At 40.2% G+C, this 23523-nt stretch overlaps 1 protein-coding gene across 1 annotated transcript in view; it reads left to right on the forward strand.

The window, feature by feature from the left end:
* Positions 1-23523, forward strand: part of suclg2 (succinate-CoA ligase GDP-forming subunit beta) — a 99417-nt gene that overhangs the window by 66834 nt on the left and 9060 nt on the right. Inside the window, exon 10 of the mRNA XM_055027339.1 lies at positions 22109-22229. Within this exon, the coding sequence (XP_054883314.1) occupies positions 22109-22229 (121 nt within the window). The remainder of the gene's footprint in view (positions 1-22108; positions 22230-23523) is intronic.

Raw genomic sequence — 23523 nt, forward strand, 5'->3', positions numbered from 1 at the left:
GGGGGACCAATAAGGTGTGTGGATGGACAGAAATCGAAGTTTGATGTCCATTTAATCCTCAACAAAAAGTTGCTCTGCCACACACAGAGTGATGTTTTCACACCGGATAGTAGGATAGACTTGGTAAAATTAGGCAACGAAATTGCAACATTTGTTACATTTTCAGCTGGTGCGGATTGCTTTCACACTGCTTTGTGTCAAACGAATCAAACCATTTTAAAAGATTTCTGTATGGGATTCTGAGCTCAACTTCCTCCCTTGTGAAATGGAAACAAAAACGAGGGTCAGATTTTAACGGTTGTAGGATTTCTTGTTCATCTTTGGCAAAAGATCACAAAACATTTTCCCATTAACGCAAGAGGCACGCGTTTGTTGGGTTTGTATTTACCCAGAATGCCCTGCATTATAATGCACACTCACACCCCCCATATGAACCGGACTTTCTAGGCAAACAAACCAGAGTTCAATTAAAATGGACCAAATAGGGCTCATGTGAATGCACCCTACAATATGACTCGGAAAGGAAGCATAGCATCTGTTTGCTGATACTGAGTAGAATAATTGATGTGGTGAAACTTTTTCCTTTCGCTCTGCCCATCTGCAAAAGTTCTGACTAAAAAGCAGGCAGGATCAAACCAAGAGAGATATTTAGTTTTATAAAGATTCCTTCATAGAACCAGTTAGAAACTGGCCTAGTTCTTGTACTGAAACTGGTTTGTAGGAAAACCCCTCAGCTGTCACGAACAGTTTCATGTGTCGTCTTGTCTTATGTGAGGCCACTCAGCGACTCGAGTGATGAGGCCATTTGTGCTCCCTGAGCCGTGCACTGACAACAAAACGCAGCCCTTTTTCTTTGCTACTTGGCTGTTGATGGGTTTGATGGTCTTCTAAATTTGTTTTTTAATGATTGCATCACGATTTAATTGCTTTCTAATGTTGTTGTAAATTAATTAGCTCCGTAAAACTAAGGCTGTTAGCTGCGTACCAAAGCCTTGCCCTGGTACCTAGTACTGACGTGTTGTCTACAATGTAAGCACATTCCCAAGAAATACTTGTACAACAATGCCATAGTATCACCACATATTTGTGCTGGTGTTAAGAAGATTAACTATCTGTTCACTTTTTAAGACAAAAGTAAATTTGTTGTTGCTTCTGCCAACGTAAATAGAACCGTTGCAGAAGTCGCAGAGACACACAAACGCTTCATTCATTCAAAATGAGTACAGATACATTTTTTCTCTTGAATGCCCAGACATTTCTAAATATTCCAGCAGTTTGTCAAAACCATCTAAATTCCTCAAAATCCCAAAGCTGTGCTCTTGAAATATGAAATCTTTCTGCCAGCTGTGAGGTCTAATTAGCTGTTCTCTGCTCAGTATCACTTTAATTGTCTTCTCTCATCTCAACAGCTTCCCTCCCAGTCTGTCTTGTTTCAGGTATTTGTTGCTTTGTATAGTGAGACATGCCTGCAGCGGTACAGCGAGGGATTATTGTCACTATAATTGGCTTTTCCAGGCCCGATTTGATACGAGCCTCTTGTCTGATCCGCGCAGTTCTTTATTATCGGCTGTAATGGAAAGACAATGAGGCTCACATGAAACGCCCTCCTGTCAAATCTCCTGAGAGATCGGCTCTTGCGTTGTGTTTTTACGCTGCCGGTCAGAATAGATGACATTCGTGTGAAAACACACACGCATTATGCCTCCAGAAAACAGCCTGATGTTGGCATTACACATATAGCTGCAGTGTTAAGCGTGTACAGCTGCTTTTTTTGCCTGGATTTGTTATTGGAAAATGCACTGAAAAAATCAGTAATTGTCTTTATTGTTTTTTTAAGAGTCTAGATATAACAAATGTCTGAGTTTCCAGACATTTTTCTTTATTACTCCATTGTCTAAAACTTTAAATTTTACAAACTTTCTGAAAAATAACATAATTTTTCATGATTTATTTGTAGTCAATGCCCTTTGTGTTCTGTTTGCAACATCTCAACTTATATTTTGACGAGCTCATTGGTTGTGTTGGCTTTTTGGTTAGTCTTACAACATAAGATGCCCATTTCACTATTGCATTTTTAGTCTTTCGCTATGAATGAATCCATCTTTAAACAGGATCTCCTCACTTCAATTCACTCCGATTCACACACCAAGCAAAGCTCTGACCCTCCATTTGTTTTAAATCTTTGCAAACAAGCAAAAAGCATCACAAATCACAAACTGTTGAATCTAGTGAAGGGTAACCCAGTCGAGATATATCGTGTCGATGTGCACTTGTATTTCATTACAACATATAATTTGAATCTAAACTCATTTTAATCTGTACCTAAAGTGAACAAATGAGGTTTCATTTCATAGCTTGAGAAACAATATTTGTGTTTATTGACTATGATTTAAGTTTTTCCCCTCCCTATCCGGTCTAATGTAAACTTTGCATTTTCTTTAGAAATGCTTTCTAATTTTCTAATTTAGTCCGACACACTTGGAGTCCAAGTCATTACGGTACTGTGTGAAGCCTCCACAGTCGGTGATAATTTGAGGAGCCGCGTCACCTGCTGCTGTTGGTCAACGTCATCAAGCCCAAAGTCATAAAAGTTAGACGATGCAGTTGCTGATTTTGATTTGAAGCAGGACGTTGCCAAATGTACCGGTGCCTGCTTTAATGACTATCGTGTTGCTGTGCTTGATTGGCAGTAAACTGACCTAACCTGAACCGCACTAAGAATCTGTGGAGTGTTGTCAAGAGGAAGAAGAGACAGCGGAGCCAACAGACGCCCCAAAGGCCTCTTCTTAAGGCAATCTGTCTATTCGTCACACCTCAGCAGACCCTGATCCTCCTCATGCCATGCTGCATTGATCACCGATGCAAAAGTATATACAGTCAAATACTGAGTATGTCTATTGCACAGTAAATGGACGCATGTGTCCACATTTCTGCATTGTAAGTGTTATGGATTTTATGAATTACTCTAATTTTCTGAAAACCTTAAATCTGGGATTTTAGTTGTGTAAAAAGAGCCTCGAGCAGGAATGGGGTGCGGTGTGCATTGCAGTACATGGTAGAATTTTTTTTTTTTTAGCATTTCTGCAATACAATATTAATATTTTTAGCTTGTATTAGCTGTAAGCCATAATCGTAAAAATAAAACAACCTTGAACGGTCCAAAAACTGAGACACCAGTAAGCTCTTGAAGCATTACGTGTCCAGTGTCTGTTAAAGGAGCCGGTTCATACACCTGAATCAGTGAGATGCTCTGCAGGGGCTCCCAATGTGTGTTTTCTTTAGTGGCTTATTTTAATTTATTGCTTGGTTGAATTTGAAATTGAGGTCTTCTAAGGTTATCCAGACATTGAAAGGTTTGCAGCGAAATCGCACTTTCCCACATTTGAGCCAAAATTCAACTTATTGTTTTTGGGGGGTTTTTTCCATCTCGATTGGAGTTTTGTACTTAAATACCCCGAATAATTAAAACAAACAATCTAGAACATTTCAGAAGAAAGTCCATAGTAACTCATTAGTATCACTACATTCATCATAAGTGGCAGCTGGTAGAAAAACCTGTGTTGTCAGATTGCATGACGCAGCTGAATCCCTGGTTTTCTATCTGGGCTTACATGAATGTCTGCCGCTACAGCAGCCTGCCTTGTTCACCAAGCAGCTGAGGCGATGTAAAACACGGCTCCGCTGCGCTATTATCTCAGTCACCATCAGCTGCTGCTGCCAAAAGAAGATACAGACGGACAGGAGATCTGCGCTGCGGGGAAACCGAGATGCCCCTAACGTAGTTTTTCTGTTGCTGATGGAGCGCACAAAAAAAAAAAAAAAAACAGCATCTGCCACCAAATCAAGAGTTCATTTTCATCTTGGCTCTTGTTGTAATTTCGTTTTCTTTTCGTTTCTCCTGGTGCGTTTGAATATGGACTCTTTCAGGCTGATGTAAAAATAAAACAGATATCCTCACATTGCTCTGAGTCTGCGGGCGGCAGGCCATTCGATTTATAGACGTTTTTGTTGCCAAGGCGACGAACTCAAAGGCCTTTTGCTCTGATTTATTGTAATCATTAAAACGCACCATATCAGTGCTCAAAAATGTCACAAAATCCTTCATAAAGGGAACCGTCTGCTGGATATTTGTGTGGATCAAAATGTGGACAAGTGTACCCAATGTTCTCTGGTCCTAATGGATTCTTAATGGATCCTGGTGGATGGCTTTGTTAAAGAAGCTCAAGTTTCTTTTTCAGTACAGTCCTCTATTTTGTTAGTTCTCTGTTCTCTTTGATAGAGTTTGATTTGATTAAAAGATAATGATGACATCCAGGTGGTACTCTGGAGGACCTGAAGGATGTGCACAGGAAATCTGATGCTTTTCTTAGAAGCAACAGAGTAGCTTGACCTGAGGACAATAGGGGAGCAACAATTTTATGGGATTAACCTGCAATACTGTAGCTCTGGATGAGTTGGCTATAATTTGATTAAAACATTCTTTGATGTTTGGCTCAGACCTTTTCAAGGGATGTTGTTTCCTTTCCTGATTGGTTTAAAACATGCTGCACTAAGAGAACTGCAGACAGCTGGCTTTTTGTTGAGAGCATTTGCAATTTACATTTAGACTCAATCTCTCTCTCTTTTTTTCCCAATAATGGCATATGACCCTTTTGTCAAGCCTTCAGGAAGTTCTGAAGGTTGTTCTGTATGTTATGGCAAGAGGGAATCAGACAAAGTTCTTTGCAATATTATGCAGTTTGACCAGGATTACATGTTATTTACACCCAGTTCTGGCTTAAGGCTTGGGGTAGGGTTAGTGTTGCAGCTGTAATTGGGGTGATGAATTGGGATGCAAAGGTATCCCTTGCATGCTTTGTGCAAGGCATTCCCTAAAAATTGGAATGCCTTTGTCTCAGTTTTTATTGTTTGGCATGTAAACGTGTTTTATCCGACAGTGTGATGCTCAGATTTGTTTTCCGAGTGCCGAGGTCAGACCCGAAACATTTACTCTCGCTATAGGCAAGTCATGATGCTCTCCTTGATATATAAATAAAACATTGTTTAGGAATTTATTTTTGTTCTAGATAAAATGTAATAGACACCAAGATTTAAAAGAATAGGAGTTGATTGAAGTAGCATTGAAAACCTAACGTCGCCATATCACGTATCGCTAAACCAAACTTGTCACTTATTTGGCTGGGTGGAAATATTCCAACTTATTTCTGTCCAGTTTTAGAGAGCCAGTGTGAAATGTTGTCCCCATTTCTTGCTCTGAGCCGATAAGCATTGGCTGCTGGTGTGTTTTTGGGTTTTAGGTTTTGACTTGAAAGATTGTGTTCTGTACACCTTTATTGTAAAATCTGCTCGTTTGAGCTACAGTTGCCTTTTCATCATCTTGAACAGGTCTGCCTGTCTTCCTCTGACATAAACAAGGTGTTTCCAGTCCCTCATTCTGATTATTTTTCTCTGTGTCAGGCCATTCGCTGTAAGCCTGATAAATAATTGTGCTTGAAAATCCCATTATATCAGCACTTTCTGAAATAGTCACACTGTCCTGCCAGGTATCACCAACTCAAAGTCCATTTATTAACCATCCTGGTTAATAATGGCTTAAATTTCAGCAAGTCATTTTTAAAACTTCTAGGTGTCTGGATATATTAGGCAGCTGCCATGTGCTTAGCTCTGCAGTTTTTTCTTTCTGTAATAAACAATTGAATCAGTGTATCTAATGGGTGTCTGTTGAGCGTATGTTTTGCCGTAACTTGTTCTGACGACAAATTATAATTTTGTCAAGACCTCCCTGTCTCGACAGATTGTGTACGTTGGTATATTTTTTGACATGACATTAAGAAATTGCTGACCTGCTAATCTTGCAGAAGACGACTTAGATGTTTGGTAACATCTAAATTTTTTAATCTGATCTTCATGTATGCTTATGCTCCGGTAACACTTCATTTGAAGTGACTTTCAAAGACCCTTTGAAAGTTATGTTAAAAGTCAATTAAAAGTGCAAATTTGCATTATTTGGTAAGTAATGACACTTTAATGCAAAGTTGACACTTTTAATTGACTTGTGCAACTTTTCGTTAAAAGTGTTAATATTTACTGAAAGACCCTTCATGACAACAGTAATAAACATTCATAAAGACTCCTTCATGTTTATGACTGTGTGCATGTCAGTCCTATGCACACCCCTTCAAATAAAGTGCTGCCTATTTGGTCAGCGTTCAAAAGCTTCTTTCCTAAACAACATTGGCTGAAGACTAATAAATGACGTCTTGTTTTACACCGATCTTTTGTGGTACTTTTAAAAAGCTTTAAGGTGATGCTCCATCTGTTTTTCACAAACCAAAGTGCACCAAAGGTCTGTATAATATATAAGATTTGCAAAAAAAAAAAGAAAGAAAAATCCCACTTTTTTTTTTTTGACGAAAGTTGATTTAGGCAGGAACATTTAAAAGTTCTAGAATAAATATTCCACTTTTCCATGGTGTGCTGCGTCTCCAAAATGTACAGCTCATTGGTTGGCAGCAATAAATAAAAGCCAGCAGAGATATTTCCTCCCACAGGAGCTGCTGGTCTGGACTGTGTCAAGTATCTGCACTGATAGATGCATCACTGAAACGGCAGCTCTGAACTAATCGAGTCAAAAGAGGAGAGGGTTGGCGTACATGTGGGTTCTTCCAGCCACGGCGATAAAACTCCACTCAATTCATTTTTCTAGCCTCGCTCCATAAATAGTCGCGGCGCACCTTTAAAATCACCAGCGTGTCCCGCACTCCTCCCGCCCTCGGTAAGCCAGGGTGCCGCGATCGTCTGCTGTCCCCACCTCTGCAGATAAAGTCTTTCAGCTGGTTAAGAATAAACTGGAACACTCCCATCCTACCACTCTATCAAGCCGTATACACCCAGTCAACCACAGACGGCTCCCGCTTGCGTGTCCGCGTGCGTGCGCGCGCGCTTGCTTGTGTGGCGGCGAGGGAATGGAAGTCGTCTTCTGCAAGATGAGCTCCAGTGATTACAGCCTGAGACAGTTTTCTAATTATTCTGTCAAACATCAATCCTGTGGGCTGATGCAGGCCGTCCTGCGGCCTGATGGACAATGTAATCACTGCTAGGACAACCCCCCACTACACTCTTCCACCCATTTTACACATCCATCCAGAACTTCCCTCCCTTTCCACTCATCTTCTGCAGTTTCTCATTTTGCTGTCTGTACAGTGCCTCAACAGAACCTTCACTCATGCTTCTCTGCCGCGGCTCTGCAGTTCATTTTTCATCCTCGCAAACTGTATTTTATCCATATTCCTGTCCCAAATTTGAGCATCCATTCCTGCTACCAGGAAAATGCTTAAGATAAATACGAGTGCAAACATGTGGGAAGGTGGAAACCAAAAACAAAAGGAAACTATATTAATCATGTGAGATTAGTCCTCAAACAGAAATACGAGCCGTGTTGTTTGAAAAGCTTCTATAAAGCGTAGTAAAAGTAATTCTGGATGTAGAATATCATTCAGATACTTGAACTGTTGTTTCAGTGGTTGGTAAGAAAAACAAAACAAAAAGATAACTAATTTGATCTCATAGAGATGCTATGAACGAGAGTGAGGAATCGTCAACAGTCTTTACCCACTTTGAAATAAAAGCGCAAACAAAAACATCTCACTTCCTGACGGATCTCTAGCAGCCAATAAGCAAGACTTCAACGCAAATTTAAAAAAATATTAAAAAAAAAAACTGCCAAGTAAAGCGGTGCTTTACAATTGAACTAGAAAAATTAATTTAGGGGAAACTAAGTGAACAAAACTGTTTTTAAAGCTGAACGCTTGATTCGTCAAACAGAAAATGAGCTCTGCTATTAGCGCCCCAGCTAATTAGCACAAGTGTGACCGCTGGTGATGGACAAGACTTTTAAACTCACTGACTGCATCCCCTGAAGATACGATAACTCTTTTACTGGAACTCACAATTTAGGTTCCCCGTTCCTCATGTATTTAAAGATGTTGTAAGTTAATCTACTGGGTAATAATTATGTTTTTGTGAACTTAGGAATGTGGAGAGTACAGCTCTGTGTTGGATGTTGGGCTGTTTGCAGTTCTGTTTTTGCTGGAGGAGAATGTTTTCGGTTTTTGTTTGATCTTCATAATAATTTGATGAAATATAATTTGTTCCCACACAAAACATTAAATCCATGAAAAGTTGAGAACATTTTCAAAGCCTTTAATGCAGACGCAGAGTAATAGTGATTATGGTTGATCAGTTTCACAAAATGATAATCTTACATAAATGTAACTCAGCAAGGCTTCGTCTGATTAAGCCTGACCAGTTGCTTTGCAAATAGACTTTTAAAAGGGTCTATTATGCAAAATTGTTGTTTTTTATTTTCACATCATGTTAAAATCAAACGCATACCCAGAGCGTTTCTTTGGGTCACTCAAGCATGTTGGAGAAATCCTCGAATCGCCCGTTGAGAGTCTTTTTAGGGTTACCCTGACCTTGCTCATACAATACGCTGGATCTTACCTGGATCTCTGTGTTGGAGCCTCAGGTAAAGTCTAGTTTGTTTTCAGTTTTTGACACATAGAGCATTTTCAAATCAATTGAAGGCAACATGTTTTCCCAATTGTGCTACAAAATGGCACCACCTGCCAGGAAAATATAAATAACCTCTCAGATCTCTAACAAATTGCTTCATTTCATGACTGGACTCAACTACAGCATCGACTCTCATGTGTTAACCAAGTATCTAAATCAAATGCACTTTAATAAATCGTTTCTATGACAAATTTAGTGTTTGCTGAATTTGTCTTAGAAAGGTGGATACTTTTGCATTTGTAAATATATTGTCTCATTTACATTGTAATATGGAAGCTAAAAATAGATTTAAAAAAATAGCTGATATATCACATTTTCATTTGACTGAAAAATACTGTTAAAATGTTGGTGGAAAAAACACTTCAGTTTTTTTTTTTTTTGTGGGAATACAAACTGATTTGTTTACAGAAAGTGTGCCATTAAGTTGCATCACTTTTTAACAGCACTGTGTAAGCACTTTGGAACAACAGATTCTAGTTTCTGAGTCTTACAGGGAAATGTTAGGAGATGTGCACCAGCTTGTGTGGATCCACTATTTGTAGCCCGCTTAGAGGATTGTATTTCTATGTAAAGCAACCCAAGTCTGACACCTCAAGTCAATTGAATCATCTTCTGTTAGAGTTTAAAGGTCACATTATTTGTTGAGCTTACTTGGCCGTCGTGATATCGAGAAAGCCTGCAGTTGTGACCTCTATCGATCTGAGAGCCTTTTATTGCTTTCTTTGATCCCTCTAATACCTGAGGAAACCCATAACGGCTAATTAATATGCTGCTCTCTGCTCTTCAGCTCCATCAAAAGTCAGCAGGGAGCGACCGGTTGATTCCCTTTTCCTGTAAGACGTCTGAGAGTTCCTCTATAAAACAAGTTCTTCATTTTGGTTTAATAAAACTTGAGATTAGCAATTATTGCTTTTTTTTTTTTTGCAGATTTTTTTTCTATCAGCTCAGAAAGAAAACAGTGGGAGTCAATAAGAAGTCTCATCAGTTTTCAGATCCATATGTAGGTCTTTGAAAATCAAACTTTAATTGCTCCCATCGGTTCTGAACAGGTTCGTCTGCTTGAGTAAATTTAAAGCTCAGTTCTTCAGACTCGGTATGGAGAACAGGGGGAGTAGTTGAAGACTGACAAACCAAAGTGGAGAGTGAATACTTTCTGTTCAGTTGAGTTCTGAATTACACAAAATAAATTCATCTCTGAGGAGGCTAAGAAACATATCATCGATCTTGTAGGAACTTTCCGTGGCTTCTCTCTCTTCACTTGTAATACTGACAACAGCTGTCCACTCTTTTCATCTACTAATACCAGTCCAAACATTTTATGTACTGTGCTGCTCTGAGCTGTTTATTGTGTCGTTTGTTTTTTGTTGTTGTTGTTTTTTACCTATCTGGTCTTTTCATTTTTGGCTACCATTGCCTTGTCTCACAATTTAAAGGAGTCACTCAGTAACTTCATCTTTTCATATATTCTGAGGAAACTGTTGCACTATGTTGCTGCAAGCCTGAATGAAACGTATTCAGATGAAAATTGCTGTAACAGTGCCACTTACTGTATTGTGAAGCGAGTGAGGTCCAAACTGAACTTTAAAATTGCCACATTTTTTGCAAAGTCCTTTTTTTTTTTTTTCATCCGTCCTTCTCAACTCATGGTTTTAAAAAAATCTGTATTTAGACTAAACGTAATGCCGTTCCATTCGAATAATAAAGAAATATAAGCCTCAGACAAGTTGTTTCTAAAAGACAACACATGAAAGAACACTTATTGTTACTAGATTAACTTGTTCTGATGCAATATTTGGCAGGTAGATTACTCGGTGCCTGAAATGATGCTCTTTGGTCTCGCGGGAATATAATTAGCCAAGTTGATGAACTCTCACTGCCCGAGACGCTTTATATTTAAGCATGTTTAAATCAATAATGAAGCAAGTTGTGTGATGTTTTTGTATGGTTGTAGTTACTTTACTCACTTTCTTTGTGAAATTCAGATTTTTCTTTTACTTCTCAGACTTTGAGATAAACAGCTGAGCTTCATATCTCATATGGAAATTTTCATCTTGGTCTTTTCTGGCCTCGCTTCTTCTGCGCAAGTTAAATGTTAAGTTATTTATTTATTACTGGAATGCATTGAGTGAAATGCAGTCCAGTAATAACGGTCCGTGCATTTTGGACATGTAAATAGTGCAGAGGTGACACACACATACTCACACAAAAAAAGAGTTGGGGTGATGATTTGCCTTGCAAAGAACACCCATCTGCCCTTTCCATGGCTCATTGGCTCCCAAGATCAGGTGCAATCTGAACTGGAATCATTTGGATAATTGACCTTCTGTGTGCATACATTAAAATAAATTAATTTTGATTGGCCGTGCAGCATTAGGAACAAAGTGGGAAATGTTGGCACTTTCATATTCAGCTGCTGGTTTGTTGTACCGAGTCTCTGAGGTGATTAGGTATGCTATTCCCTGACTATCGCGCATTCCTTCAGTCTAATGAAATAATTCTTGCTCTGAGCAAAGCAGCCTAAGAGACGACACAGAAACATTGTTGAAACTTTTCAACTCATACGTCATTGTGAAGTGCAGAGAAAATCTTTCCGGTATGTGTAGCAGTAAGTGTGTAGATGGTCTGTTTCTTTTTCTTTTAAACATGCTACACTGATGCTAACCATCGTCTTCTATCCCTTCTTTCATTTCTCCAGATTTTTTTCCCCCAATCTTCACAAATAACCTTGGTGTAACATTGAACGCCCCCATACTGTTTGTGTCCGCACTGGGCACACACAGCCCTGTGTGTGTCACTGCTGTCTGATGGACAGCTATTAACCCTTGGTGAAGGAGTTCAGGAATATTTATGTCTGCCTGTCAGTAATGACACGACTCCCTCCAGGAATGAATAATATGCTTGCCCTACGTTGGCTCCAATTGTTGAGTTCAGTTCTGCACACAAAATGATTTGTGTGTGTGCCTGTCAGTGTGCGTGTGTGTCGATGAGTGTAAGTACATAGAAGGGGTTCAGGGAGATTGTGATACCCCGAGGTGAGCAGCAGGAGGGGAGTTGTACATCCCTCACTGATATCTGACAAACTGCCGGTTCACTACATAGGCGGCTCTCCGTCCTCCCTCGGCATCGTGTGCGGCGTCTCTCTCTTTCCTGTGGACTTTGATGTGTCGCGCTTCTCTAGAAGTTTTATTAAATTTGAATAAGAAACGATGAAAACCTGCATATATTTGATTAAGATCACGCCGGGTGTCAAACTCATATCATGACTGTTTGTGAAGGGCCGGTTGTCCCAGAATGGATTAATAAAACCTGTTCAAAAGCTGTTAAAATATCAATTAATTCTTAAAACTAAATAATGTTACTGAACATCTTGTCAATCGCTCCAGGATTTCGTGTTTGTGGGTCTAATTTGGAAATATTTGCAGTATTTGCGCTTATTTATGATGGTAAATGTGACTTTTTATTTCTCACTGTAGATTATGGCCGATAGTCTGACATTATCAAAGACTGAGGCAGGTGCTTAGCACAAGTAAAAACAGTTTTTAGCAATTTTTGAGAAAAATCTGCAACAAACTCCCAATAGTTGCAGCATTTTTCATGATAATGCTCAAGAAACTGGAGGGACTGATTGATATAATTTGGCAGCAAACAGGTGAAAGCTGCATTTATTTGATTGACAACATAATATTAAAGCACACTTAGTGTTTAGTCTAGTTTATAGAGGGCCACAGTTTTGGTATTTGATTTAGTTGGTTTCTTTCTCTCCATTGAAAGAAGTTTCCATATTAAGTGAAGGTGCTAAAATCAGATCAGCCATACAGTTATGAACACCTTGCTTTCTAGATTAAAAGACAGTTCTTCTCTGGACAATGACTGCAGATGTTTTCAGGTATTAAACACCCTCTTCAATGTGGGGTTTTGAAATTCTCCAGTAGCCGTTCTGGCCATCTCGATTTTATGCTCAGCACCTGCTTTAGTGACTATCCGAGCCTATCGGGGTATGTTAACAACTCCATGAAGCCTTTCAACATAAAATTGATCCTGTGCCTCCAAAAATAACAACATGCGCAGCTGTTTTGTATCTCCATTACAAACGATGTGCAGTGTAGCAAAGCATGTTTTGCAAAGCTGACTTTCAGAGGCTTCAGATTCATACAACAACTCCAGCGCAAAAGCGACGTGGAAGCTGTGGAAACATCAGCCTTCCGCATTTTGATGAGAATCGTCCTCTAGCTTTGAACACTTTGAGCAAAACAGTTGGAAGAAATATGGTTTTATTAAATATATTTTCACCAATACCCAGTTTTGCCCATCGAAACAAAAAGATGAGCAGTTTTTGTGTTTGGACTAGAGCTGCACAATATGAGGAAAGTCTTTCACTGTTTGAGAACGCCTCTGCTTGAAGCAAATATTGACCTCCGACCTGGAAGGAACATTCCACCTTTCCCCCTCGGAGTCTGAGGAACCGACTCTTACTGGCCGCCTCACACTTGGCTGCGAGTCGCTCGAGTGCATAATGGAGGTCACGGCCACTGGATGGCAACAGAACTATATAATCCGTGAAAAGCAAAAGTGAGACTGTGAAGTTTCCTATCACATTCCTTCTTCCCCATCGCCTCCCCTTGCAATCCTGCCAGTGCCCAGAATAAGTGGGATTTCTGCAAGTCTACTTAAAGTAACGATGGTTTCTAGCGCCTGTTGAGCACGTAACTGGATTTGGATTAGAGGAAGACGATGGATAGGCTAAATAAAAGTACAAAGAACAGTGAACTCTGAGTTTAGAAAAGTGTGAAATTCTTAAATGAAAAAGTCATTACATCTGGGATGAATATTTTTAGGTTGTATGATTGGATACATTTAGATTGTTTCTTCGAAGGCCATGCTGTGAGCTTTGCTGTAACGTAGCGTTTGACCCGATCCGTGGCGCAGCACAGATGTCCCGTATATCAGACGGCTGAACAAAACATTTAATCTATGAAATGGAAATCTCTAACAGCGAAATGATTATTGTTAATAAATCTAAGGATGTGGATACTTGTGCACCAAATGAGAATGAGAGGTTGAGACTGAAACGAGCTTTGTTGAACAACATAAGACTAGCGTGTCTGCAAAATAAATTTTTTATAAACTCCATTGTGTGTTTTTTTTTTTTTTTACTTGTTCTGTTTCTCCAGAGGAGAAATGTTACCATTTGGTGTGACAGCTTTGTTTTTATGGAATAAAACTACACGTTTTCTCTGTTACCCAACAAGGAGAGGGTTCAAGAGTTGGATTAAATTATGCATGAAGTGAAAATGTGGAACAAGTTATAACAGGCTTTGTTAGTTACAGGAGTTTGCATCTTGACAAGGACTAGGTCTATTTGGATAGAAATAAAGATTAAAGAAAGTTTTTTGGGTTTTTTTCCACTATATTCGTCTTGCACCATTCACCTCACACAGAGTAACGACCTATTTTCTGTTTCTTGTCTTGACAAAAGCATCGCATATCAACTGAAAGTAAATACAGTGATGAACGCAGTCATGAAGCAGCCTGACGACTCTCGAGTGATTACATACCGTTGCAATAGAGCGGCGAAAAGAAAGCGAGATCAGTCAAACAGCTCTTGCTTGTTTGTCCTGCATTTTTAAAGGAAAACAAATTAAAGAATTACCTTTGGAGAGAAAAGGGGGGGGGAAATGTAAACAAATCCTTTCAGTCAGGACGCATCGGAGCATTCTTTTTTTGTTTTTTTTGTTTGCTTGCCACATAACAGTTTTTATTTACTCTAATTAGCATTATTTGTGCCTCTCCCACCTGTCAAACATGCTTAGAATGATTTTAATAGGGAAGCCCGCAGTTAGTGAATCAGAAGGCGAATGATTGCAAACATTAAACACCACATGCTGCGAGATTTTTTATCTCTCGACTGTCAACACCAAATGGCGGGGACTGGAATAGATCTGATCCCATTTGGCCCAAACCTGCCATTATAACCCAAATCATAATCATTAGTGGCTATGAAATGACAACATGTACCCTGCTGCTAATTTTGCAGTTGATTTTGTTGTTGTTTTGGAGCGGCGGTCCTAGCTTCTCCTACCTGTGCAAAGTAGCTCAGCCTGATTATCTCTCGCTTCTAAAGGCTTGTTAAGCAAGGTGAAACATTGTGCTCAACTTGTCCCGCATGCTAAGGCTTAGCTTGACTCCTGCTAAGCCCCGATGGGCAATACCCGACTCAATAGAAGTTCAGGAAGGCTGCCTTATTCTTCTTTTTCCTTTTTTTTTCCAGATAAGAAGGTTAGAATGGCTGGTTAAACACAGCCATGATGAAAATGTCACAGCCTTTAACCTCACTAGTTTTCCCCCCTCACATTTTAAAGTAAAGGCCATCTCCCGGATCTATTCCCTGATCTTCCAGACGTCACCCTCTCTCAATCCATCCCCCCTTTTTACCTTACGAGCTCTTAAAACTATTGTCGCACCTGATTGGGTTCCTATTGACTTAACTGGGGATAAAAAACAGGAAATCAAAGAGCAGACGGGTATAAATGTGAGTGAGAGCTCAGGCAAATATGCGTGTACTCAAAGATTTGGATCCAGGTGAGCATGATCATTGATTGTCATTGATTTATAAAGGTTTTTGCCAAGGACTTAGTTAGGCAAAAGGTTTAGATGAGCATTAAAATAATTTAAACAAAGAAGTTTGTTTTTCTGATAGTGAATGAGAAAGGTATATGCAAAAGATAAAACAACAAAGGAGTTCCTGATTTGGAATAATCCTTTTATTTACATTTTATTTTGAAAAGTGGCATATTCACAGTAAGTTTATTTTTGTTTCCAATCAAACCCTTCTGATGACTGCTGACGAGCCTTTAGCATGTTTCTACTGTTGTTTTAAATATTTATCTTTGGTGATCAAGTTTTGAAGTGTCTATTTAGACAGGGATAGGGTTTGATTGTGTTTGTTTTGAGTATCATACAATTTCAATAAATATCAGTACTTTGGATAAAACATATTAATTTCCCAGATTTTTTTTTTCTTACTGAATAAATGGGCACTTACGACTACTTTATTGTCTTCTTCTTCTTGTGGTTCTTTACCACTTGCCTATCTTCTGTTTCAGGTTGAGTCGGACCTCTTGTTCTAAGTAAAATCCCTAGCTGCTAAGACTACATCATTTCCATTAATGTAGGACATTCCAGTTCATGTTGAGATATGACACAATATCAAACAGAGCTGGCATAAGTTGGTACAAATGGCACAAAACGGCACAATCACCCTGCAGCGTTCCCTGAAACCCAAAAGCCATCGTTAGCTTTGAGTTCTTTAACTCTGCAACAAAAGGGAAATTCTTGTTTTAAAGCAATTCAGATGTACAAAAATGGCAAAAAAAATTATGACATTATGAAATGATAAACGTGTAATTCCTGTGTGTCTACCCTGCATCAGCTAGACAGCTATCCAGGTACCAGTTTGTGGATTTTTCTTATTTTTTATCTTAAAGTGAAACTTCAGACATGACTGTTTGTCAGAAGTGTCCGCTGCCAGTGACATGGCCAATCTTTGACACAACGCACAGTCTGTCTCTCTGCAGTTCCAAAAAGGGACTGTCATGCTTCAATAGGCCGGATAATTATTTCCCTCTTATCCTCCTTTGGCAGGCCAATCCTAGCCTTCAATGGAAGGCAATGGCTGCACCACTTCCCATCACTTCTCCCCGTTCCTTTTCTTCACCATCTCTCGTCTTCCATCTGTTTCACTTCACCTCACTCTTTGACTTCAGCACCCTCTGTTCCCTCATCTTGTCTTCACATCACTCTCTTTTTCTTGATTTGTAGCCTCAATAAGAATAGATTTGATCTGGCAAAAAACGTTCTTGTTGTGACAGAACCGAGGCTCACCGAATTAGATTCCCCTTTATAGGTCTGTCTTTCATTGAGAGCATCGCTTTATTGGCACTCTTGCAAAATTGGTTGCTCTACTGCCAAAATGAAGAGCCAGTTCAAAGTGGACATTATTTAATAAATTAAACACGTCCTAATTTAGAGGTCTCAAAAAAATTAATACCTCTAGCACACACACACCTGTTCACGAAACCACACCTGTCGTTTCAAACCAAAGTTTGTAATTAACGGCCGCCATGAGATTGGAAAGCTTGCATGTTAACCTCTGCCCCCTGGGCTGAGCATTGGACCCGCAGCAGATCATAGAGAAATAAACAAGGCCTGCCAAAGCAGGCAGCGACTGTACAGGCTGTCTCCAGCAGATAAGACACAACAATAGCCCTTAATAGGCCACAGAGAGACACACGCGCACCCGTCTTCAGTGCTGCCTTTTCCTCCTCCTATCAGCTTCCTGCTAACAAAGAGAGCAGGGCACTTTTCCTTGTCTCTCCTGCAGAGAGATTAGCGACACTTAACATGAATATGGGCATGAAAATGTGTATTTTCGTGATAATTCAGGAACACAGGAACTCGTGAAGGAGCCTTGTAGAAAGAGACAATGTGTGTATTGTCCCTTGAGTGAAAATCTGGAGGAAAAAAGCAAAAACCTGTTTGTTTGCTGCGCGCAGCATCAATTTTATAAAGACTTTCCTTGCCGTGCAGTGTTGCTTCCCAATGCACATTGGAGACAATGCAGACGGCAGCTGACATTCGGTTATGAGATGAGACTAACGCAAGATGCATTGCAGACACGTCTCAGGAAAGCGCCCAGACTGGAGGACAGATTCACATGAGCATGTCAAATTGTTTGGGCTACATTTCTTTCTTGGCCTAAATGCACTTAGTGGGGCGTATAAAAGCAGGCAGAAAAGCTTGTTTCTCTGGCGAAAGCCCTTTTTTTTTCTTACTCGACATGAAAGAAACCTTGGCATGGCATTGGAACGCCAGCAGCGGTGATCTAATTTCGCAAAATTTGAATCATTTCACCGGAACTCAGGTAAAAAAAAATTTTTTAAAAAGGCAGGCGCTCATTCAGTGAGTGAAAGAAAGCACAAAGATCCGCTGAAAAAGAGCGAACTGGCACATTATACTGTACCTGATGCCTTTATGCCGAGCTCTGATGAAAGGAACCTACCCTGCTGCCAGCTTAGCTCACCTTAAATGAGCGCCTTTAAGGAAAAGGCTGTTCTTCTGTAACGGGGAGGTAAAATGCGCTAGAGTGGGATTTGGAAGGTTTTTCTGGTGGATTGAAGTGTGCAGTGCTGTTTCATACCTCGAAGCTGGATTTCAGAGGCACAGAGAACCTACATGGAAGAGAGGAAAGTGAGATTTTGATAGCGGGAGATGAGAAATTGGCTCTAAGTTTGGCTCTTACTGTCTTCTTATTGACTCATTTTAACCCCCATATAACACTACTGGAGCTAAATGGATACACACAAAAGATTATAAATGCAAGCTTGTGTTTTGTTGCATCTCTTCTTAGACGAGGCGCAAGTGGGAGACCATTTTTTCTAATCAAATATCCGCTTCTTTGCAGACATCTCTCTCTCTCTCCGCAGGGAGAACAATGTTCCTCGGCTTGTACCTTCTTGTAAACTGAAGACCGAGTGGAAAAATAAAACAAACTTACAGCAAAGTACAACTTGCTCTTCCCTACATCCATATTTCTATAGACTGCATTTACGTTTGTGCCAAGAAGCATAAATCATGTCCTATGTATCATTAATATATATTGTTGTCAATGGGAGACGCATGAATGGAAGAAATATGGTGCTTCCCAATAGAGACAGAGTTGAAAAATGGGCTGTAGATATGGTGAGAATAGAACTACTGCTCATTTGGCTGCATATGGTGCCTAAATCTCTATTGCCCCCTAGTGGGGAAGCTTGTAATGGCCCAAGTCTATGTTACATTGTGTGCTGTATTTTTTATTTTTTTTAGTTATATCCCATATTATGTCACATCTATAAAATGAACATTTGTCTTTTTTTTTTTTAAAGAAAAAAAAAAGACAAATGATAAAAATCCTGCAAATTGGATGGTCTGTTAAATTGTCTGTGCATTTGTGGAAGAAACACCCCCCACATTTGTTATCACGGTTTCATGGAAAAATGCACTTTTACTTCAGATGGTTGAGTTAGAAGTCAATTATGTGCACTCGACTATTTGTTGTAACCACAAGAGCTGCTTCAGAGGGAAATTGTAAGGTCCGCTTTCAAAGAACCGGTTTTGCTCAAAGTGCTCTGTCCGTGAGAGGATCTGCAGTTTGGAACTCACTTCCTGTTGATTTGTAGTCCGTAACCAGTTTTAGTATGTTCAAAACTCTGGTTATGTCACAAACAGACCTCTATCCATGTTTAATGTTTTATGATTCCCTGCTTGTTTGTAGATGCTGTCAACATTATGTCATGCTATTTTAAATGATTATCACTTACATGTTTTTTTAAAGGTACCTTTTAAAAGCTCGTCTTGGGACAAGTGCTGTGAATTAGCTATTGCTATTGCACTATGATGCAAACATGGGACTGCTGTTGTGTGTCAGTTCCTACCAATAAACTTAAATAAGACTTTATGTATTGGTATAATTTTAGGTGACAAACATACACACAATAGAACATACTTGCAAATTGGGAGAAAATAATCTGGTTTCTAATTGTTTTGATGAACAGAAACCTAAAAAGTGTGTCAAATATTGTGTTTTATCACTGATTTTTCAATTGTTTGTAGATCTTTGACTGCGCCATTGCAAATGCTGTGCTCTCCAACATGGTACCAGGCATGAGTTTAGGATTTTGGTTTCTACTGGGATTGCCCTGTATTTAACTCTCGCCAAACATCCTCAAAGTATGATCCTGCCACCACCGTGTTTCAAGGTGTTCCAAACACTTTTTTGAATGAATATCTAAATGGTCATTTATCATCTCGTCTGCACAGAGCACCCTCTTCCGCATGTTTACCTGGCTTGTAGGTAAACTGCGAACGTTTTTTGGCGATTCATAACCTTAAGCAGTTCTGTGTTTTGAGAAGTCTAGATCATAAGGATCCGAGGAGAGAATGCTAATTTCAGTCTTTAGGGATTTGACTTGGACTCTGAAAATATTACTTCTTTGAAGTCAGAGAAGATAGATATCCTGAACTCCTGGTTTTATCTTTAGCATTTTGAACTCCAAAGAACTCAAGTTGCTGGGAACGTGAGACTCAGATGTTACAGTAAATTAAAAGACAAGGTGAAAACTTGTGAGAGATGAGATTATTTTCCATAAACTCGTACGCCTTGCTTTTTGGTTCAGACGATGTCAAAAATATGGTGCAAAAATTGTGCAATTCTTTGCTTTTAGTTAGTCTGTTATTTCAAAATATTTACTCAGAATTTCTTCATCGAAACATCCGACTCGTGTTTGTTTGTGATTCAAGGCTGCCATTAACCTGCCTTTTCACCCTTGTTTTTATGCATCCCGGGTGATGAAGCCGCACATTAGAAATTCAGTCATAAAAGAAAACGAAGCACTAACAGCTTCCTCAGACAGTCGTATAAGTCTTTTTGGTACTTCCCCACCTCAGAGGTACTTTCTGAGCTCTCTGGGTCTTGTGTCATCCTCCGCCGTCTCATAAGGAGATGCTCATTTGGATAGCATGTCGAGGACAATGCCACGGCTGTCGCTCTGATAGCAATCCAAGTCCTTGATCTTCTCCCCCCGTAAACATCATTACCGCAATGCAGGAAACATACACATTCACAACAGGCAGGCACACGGGCGCACACCCCCACAAGCTGCTCAGCCAAATCGGCGCTAACAGATTAGCAGTGATTATAAACAAACACGGAGGATTAATCCTGTGTGCTCTAAGTCTACTTTTCCACTGAGCTAGCCAGGGTAATTACCAAGTGCTAGATTGTTAGTGTAATCACACACACACACAGACACACACACACACACACACACACACACCGGCTACTCATGTTTCTCTGCTCTGTGATATCAGCCTCAGCTGCTCATTTCATGAGAAACTTTAAGATCCCTTCACCACCAGAACACCAAAGACGGCTGAAGTAAACACGCGGCAGACTGTGAGATCGCCTAGCACAACTTATTTGAAATTCAAAAGGTTTATCCGACCACATCCATGTCCATGTCATAGGAGACGCAGACGGCAACAACAATGAAATCAACGTCTAGATCTGCTGACCACAAGTCTTGCTGATTATGGGTTTATCTTACATTTGCGGTGACGTGGTTTTGACAGCCACATTTCACATCATTAGTGGGTGTATTCTTCCTACATTTTCTCTAATCTTTCAGTGGATGGCCATACAAAGTTTGACACACAGTGGTGATCACAATATTAATTACACTTGGTTCTGAGTGTCATGTATAGCCTCTCCTGACATTGTTGAGGAGGTATTCATTTTCTTACATTGTAAAACTTGCCATCCTTCTTGGCCAGAGAACTTTTCCTGCTGGATGTCCCACATCCTTCCTGCTTTAAACCTCAAGGTATCCTTGGCCTTTGTGGTCCCTTCTTCGACTTCATCATCCTGTTTGCTCACCAGTGTTCACCTAAAAAACCTCTAACTGCTGTATAGTGAAACTAAAGTGCACAGACGTGGACTAATGACTACCAATGGGACTTCTGAATCTAACTGGTTGCTCTTAATTATTAATGTAAATTTGTGTATGATTATTATTTTTTTACCTATGTAAATCTTTGGAGCCAGTGTCGTGTATCCTCCCCATGGCAACCTATCATCGCGGTTAGAATAGCAGTGGATGTTCAACACGCTGCTTTGTGTTGCAGTTTTCATTAGCGGCAGTCAGAGGAGCAGTTGACGCAGCACTGATTGGCTCACCTTTCACCTGCGTATGCTAATGCCACTCAGTCCACTGTGTGTGGAAAGCTGCGGCTCTCACCGACATGGGGCCAGTTACTGCTTACCTTAATTGTCAAGATCCTACTTAGTTGTGTGTCCAGAGCACAAAGTGAAGGGTGTGTATTTATTAGCATTTAATATACAGTGTCTAGCGCCAGGCTTTTAACCTGTTTCCGTGACCTGGCTGTGTGCGGAGGCGCCGCTGCATGCTTGAGATCAGTGGTACTGAGATGACTTCTCTAGAACTTTCACTATTTCTGCCAATGACAGCTCCACCTGTTTTTTTTGTTTTTTGTTTCGGATCATTTTTATTCCAGAACATCTAGTCATGTGCTCAGCTTCATATCTGAATGGTGCACATTTTCAACCAAAATGTCTGAGTTCACACATCTCCAAAACACCTGCATCAGTATTGATCCACCGCCATTTCATACTGGGAAGATACTTTCCATAATAGGCTTTGTTGACTCCTCTACCAATTCAGCGTTGATTGTTTCAACCCCATCATCCCCAAATTGTTGTTTCTGTGCTCTTTGGCTTTTTAATGGTTTTCTTCAGGCAACTTGACCATCCATGCAGTCCTGTTTTTGTTCAACAGTCCATTTGTACATTGGCTAAAAACAGTTTTATTAAATCCAAACGTTCTTGTCATCCTCAGTTAGCTCATATGTCGTGCATTAACTTGCGAAAACCCTGCGTCGCCGGCTTCCACGCTAAAATACCTTATCTTTTTCACAGGTCGAAGCCATCCTGGTCAACATCTTTGGAGGTATCGTCAACTGTGCCATCATCGCCAACGGCATCACCAAAGCCTGTCGAGAGCTGGAGCTCAAGGTCCCGCTGGTGGTCAGGCTCGAAGGTAAAACCGGATCTCGTTTTTCCTCGTTCTCCTGCAGAACATGGTTTACACCGCATTGATTTCCCGCTAGCCAATATTAAAAGCACTTTATCGTAATAGAAATTTTATATGAATAGAAAAAACAAAAAGAAATCCAACAAACTCCTGTTTTCCATGTCTCAGGTTTTGACCGTCTTTAATATCTGCCATGCAAACAGATGAATTGTTCAGGAAGTTCTGATTCACATCAATATGTTTTGCTTCATTACATGTGTTTTGCATGTAATCCACATGTTTGCTGTGTCCCTAGCTGGCTTAAGACCAACTACAAACGGGATTCTTATGGCACTTCATTTTATTGTGCAAATTAAGACAAAACTTTGGAGTCGTCGTTGTGTATATGGCGCTTGACCCACTCCCTCATCGTGGCCCTGCGTCGCTGTTAGAATAGCAATGCATTTTTCACACATATCACATTCTGCTGCGCGTTTCATTAGCGGCAGTCAGAGGAGCAGTTGACGCAGCACTGATTGGCTCACCTTTCACCTGCGTATGCTAATGCCACTCAGTCCACTGTGTGTGGAAAGCTGCGGCTCTCACCGACATGGGGCCAGTTACTGCTTACCTTAATTGTCAAGATCCTACTTAGTTGTGTGTCCAGAGCACAAAGTGAAGGGTGTGTATTTATTAGCATTTAATATACAGCTCAAGGCTTTTAACCTGCTTTCGTGACCTGGCTGTGTGCGGAGGCGCCGCACCGGGTAATGGACAGCTAGCTGGAGCGCGACGGTCAATGCACACGTTTTCAGAAGAAAACAAAGTGTCAATATTGCTTTCAGTCACGTTTGTCCAAAGTAACTTAGATAAAGTATAATGAAATAAAATCATAAGTGCGTTTTAACTTTAAATGAACTGAACTTATGTGGCACTTTTCCCAGTCATTTTGATCACTCAAACGCTCACACATTTATACACCGATATGCAAATCAGTAGGCAATTTGGGGTTCAGTGCCTTATTATGTGGCAGGAGGAAGCTGGAATTGAACCTGCAACCTTCCGTTCAACAAAACAACTACTATCCCCACAGAGCCACAGTTGCACTTTCAAGCCAAACGGATGGGAAGAAGCTCTGCTGGAACATTGTGTATTTTAAGACCGGCTGCGCCGCTGATTGAGCACACGGTCGAAACATCCAGTTAATTTAACTTGGTTACCAGAGAGGAAGGGCCCACAAGTGCCACGTTTGGCTGCAGTGGAAGTAACCGAATTAGCAATTAAAATGGCCTCTCAGTAAGTTGCAACATTTCTCATATTA

The sequence above is a fragment of the Poeciliopsis prolifica genome, unplaced genomic scaffold, assembly GCF_027474105.1.
Source record: "Poeciliopsis prolifica strain line A6 unplaced genomic scaffold, Auburn_PproV2 SCAFFOLD003, whole genome shotgun sequence".
NCBI lineage: Eukaryota > Metazoa > Chordata > Actinopteri > Cyprinodontiformes > Poeciliidae > Poeciliopsis > Poeciliopsis prolifica.